Source organism: Clinocottus analis, unplaced genomic scaffold, assembly GCF_023055335.1.
Source record: "Clinocottus analis isolate CAN_PGR_092001 unplaced genomic scaffold, fCliAna1.0.p SCAF_10, whole genome shotgun sequence".
NCBI lineage: Eukaryota > Metazoa > Chordata > Actinopteri > Perciformes > Cottidae > Clinocottus > Clinocottus analis.
In genome coordinates this window covers 919,133-921,632 of record NW_027175821.1, presented here as the reverse complement: position 1 = coordinate 921,632, position 2,500 = coordinate 919,133, and the positions used below count along the sequence as shown (strand labels likewise).

Below are 2,500 nucleotides of genomic sequence, written 5' to 3'. Positions count from 1 at the left end.
TTGTTTTGTTTACAGAGTTTTAAAAACTCACAAATTCTTTCAAGTAAGTAGTATGTTGTATGAGACGAAACACCTGATCAAGCTTTCTAACGATCATTATGACGTAATAACGGTCCCTTTATATGTTCATGTAAATGAACTCAAATAGCTCAAATAAGCCAGTCGAGTTAACGCAAAGTGTGAAGTGTAGCGCGTGTGTTTTTTGTATTTTTTTCCCACGTACAAACTCCATGGAGGTCCTGGGAGAAAGGAAAGAGTCGTCCTGGAACTGGTAGGGATGCGCTGTCGGATCCTGGAAGAAGAAAAGAAGAAAATGTAACACACGGGCAGACGAGTAAACATCCACACTGAAGGATCATCTGCGAAGAGAAAGAGAGAGAGAGAGAGAGAGAGAGAGAGAGAGAGATCTCACCCTGCTGACAGTGGCAGCCAGAGCCTCCAGCACCGCCTCCTTGCTCCTGTTGCAGAGAGACGTGTTATTAAGTCACAGTTGTGTTCAAAGACAAACGTAAATACTGACTGATTAGATTTAAAACTGGATGTTCTGTTTAAATAATTAAATAAAAGCTCTTCAAGACGACTCGTACCATGTTTTCTTTCTGGGGATGACAACCGACTCTGTAGAATCTGCAATGGCAGGAGGAAAAGAAATGGCATTTTAACATGAGGATGAAGAAGTTACAGGGAGGCTAAGTTTATGTTTTAGTGCATTTTTTTGGTGTCTGTGCTGACAATAGTGTGTCATAAACCAACATTATCATATAACATTACCTTTGTTAGCTTCTGCTGCTTGTTGTTGCAGAGCTGGAGTACAAACAAAACTCCTGAAAGGGGAAAAATAGGAATAGAAACTGTTAATTCATAGATCGCTTTGTTGCACATACTATATATCATGTATTAGCTAGCATAAGTGAAATCAACGTGTTGATGGAAGACGTGGACAGGACAACATGAGGCCATCTCAGTGGAACAGCGGTGTACAGAGAGGATGGCTGACAGCAGAAGCACCTTGTTCTGATAACTAAGAAAACATTAACTCCTCACACCTGCTTAAATATCAAACATTTGCTGCAGTGACGTGAGTTAGCTTTACGAAGACATGACCTCTTGTCAAACGATGCTAGCTAGCTGCCAATGTAGCTAAACACACAATGAGTAAAATACCAACAAAAAAACCCACAGAATAATATTCTGCGATGAACAAAGCTGTCGTACCTGTGACTCCATAACTGCTCGAAGTTATTTCGCAAAAGTCTGCCGTTTCTTTGAATGTAATGCCCTACGTGCCGTCCGGGCGCCGCCATGTTTGTTAGCACTGAAGGCTTCTGGGAGGGAGAAACCATCTGAGAAAAAGGGAGAGATTATTATTTTTTTTACCACTTTATATTTTGAAGAAATACCACATTGTATCCACGTAACATGGAGTCAGCTCATATTTTAATATTGAATCAATCATTTTTCAAAGGACAGTATCCGCTTAATCTGTGTAAAAGCCTCGTCATCCGGGTGTCTGTCCCCCCTCCAACCGCTCGCCGGGTGGAACGGTCCCACGTGTGGAACATGAGCAACTTTGCGTCGCATGTGGTTGAACTGTAACGCCATGAATTTACAGCAATAAAGAGGACAATTCTCCCCCAAAACAATGTTGTTTGGGAAAGAAGTGCCATGGCGGCGACTGGAGGGCATGACGTTTGGCATGTACTCTGCCGAAGAGATAAGGTGAGCGATAAAACAACATGTCAGCGTCCTGTGAGGCCGTGTCCCGGCTCGCCTCTCGCTACCTACACAGACACTTTACCCAGGAGTTGCTTGTTTAAAAATGCATATTACTTGTGCACTCAACGGGATTTGATCGCAGCAACTGCGTGGGTGTCACTCAGGAAGAATAATACTAGCGCATTGTTTTCAGTGCATACCTCCCTGTCTTCTGTTCAGTGGTTAAATCTGATTGTATTCTACGTTGGTTCAACCCTATAAGGGCATACCAAGGTGACACTTTACCCCCCTAAATACTGATAACACCCATATTGGATGAAGCGACCAGTTATCCCCGGAAATTGTAAAGTAAACCCACAAAAAGTGGCTTTGAATCCACCCTGTGTAATGAACTGTGGAAGCAGTTCCTTGCTGAAACATTGCATTCTTCTCATCCCCTCGTGCAGGAAGCTGAGCGTGAAGACCATCACCAACTTCAGGTTCCTCGACAGTGTCGGGAACGTGGCCCCGAACAGCCTGTACGACCTGGCCCTCGGGCCGGCAGACAGCAAAGAGGTACAAACATCTGTGTGAAGGGCCACGGGCCCCTGACTAGCAGGGGCTCCGCTTGTGGACCACGCATATACTACTCATTATGTGACATTTTGTAATTGTGATTTTGGGCTACACAAAATAAACTGAATTGACTTGATATTGTGCTCACCAGGTGTGTTCAACGTGCTGTCAGGACTTCAACAGCTGTCCGGGACACATGGGACACGTGGAGCTTCCTCTTCCTGTCTAC

General features: G+C 44.2%; 2 protein-coding genes across 2 annotated transcripts in view; one reads left to right on the top strand and one right to left on the bottom strand.

Moving 5' to 3' along the window:
- Positions 1-1,343, bottom strand: part of ptcd3 (pentatricopeptide repeat domain 3) — a 7,604-nt gene extending 6,261 nt beyond the window's left edge. Inside the window, exons 1-5 of the mRNA XM_068583595.1 lie at positions 1,216-1,343; positions 772-824; positions 588-627; positions 413-458; positions 224-292 (exon numbers count right to left, since the gene is read on the bottom strand). Of these exons, the coding sequence (XP_068439696.1) occupies positions 224-292; positions 413-458; positions 588-627; positions 772-824; positions 1,216-1,343 (336 nt within the window). The remainder of the gene's footprint in view (positions 1-223; positions 293-412; positions 459-587; positions 628-771; positions 825-1,215) is intronic.
- A 211-nt stretch (positions 1,344-1,554) lies between these two features.
- polr1a (RNA polymerase I subunit A) overlaps positions 1,555-2,500 on the top strand; it is a 20,783-nt gene continuing 19,837 nt past the window's right edge. The window contains exons 1-3 of the mRNA XM_068593131.1: positions 1,555-1,719; positions 2,163-2,271; positions 2,423-2,500. The exon at positions 2,423-2,500 is cut by the window's right edge and continues 18 nt beyond it. Of these exons, the coding sequence (XP_068449232.1) occupies positions 1,643-1,719; positions 2,163-2,271; positions 2,423-2,500 (264 nt within the window). The 5' untranslated portion in view covers positions 1,555-1,642. The remainder of the gene's footprint in view (positions 1,720-2,162; positions 2,272-2,422) is intronic.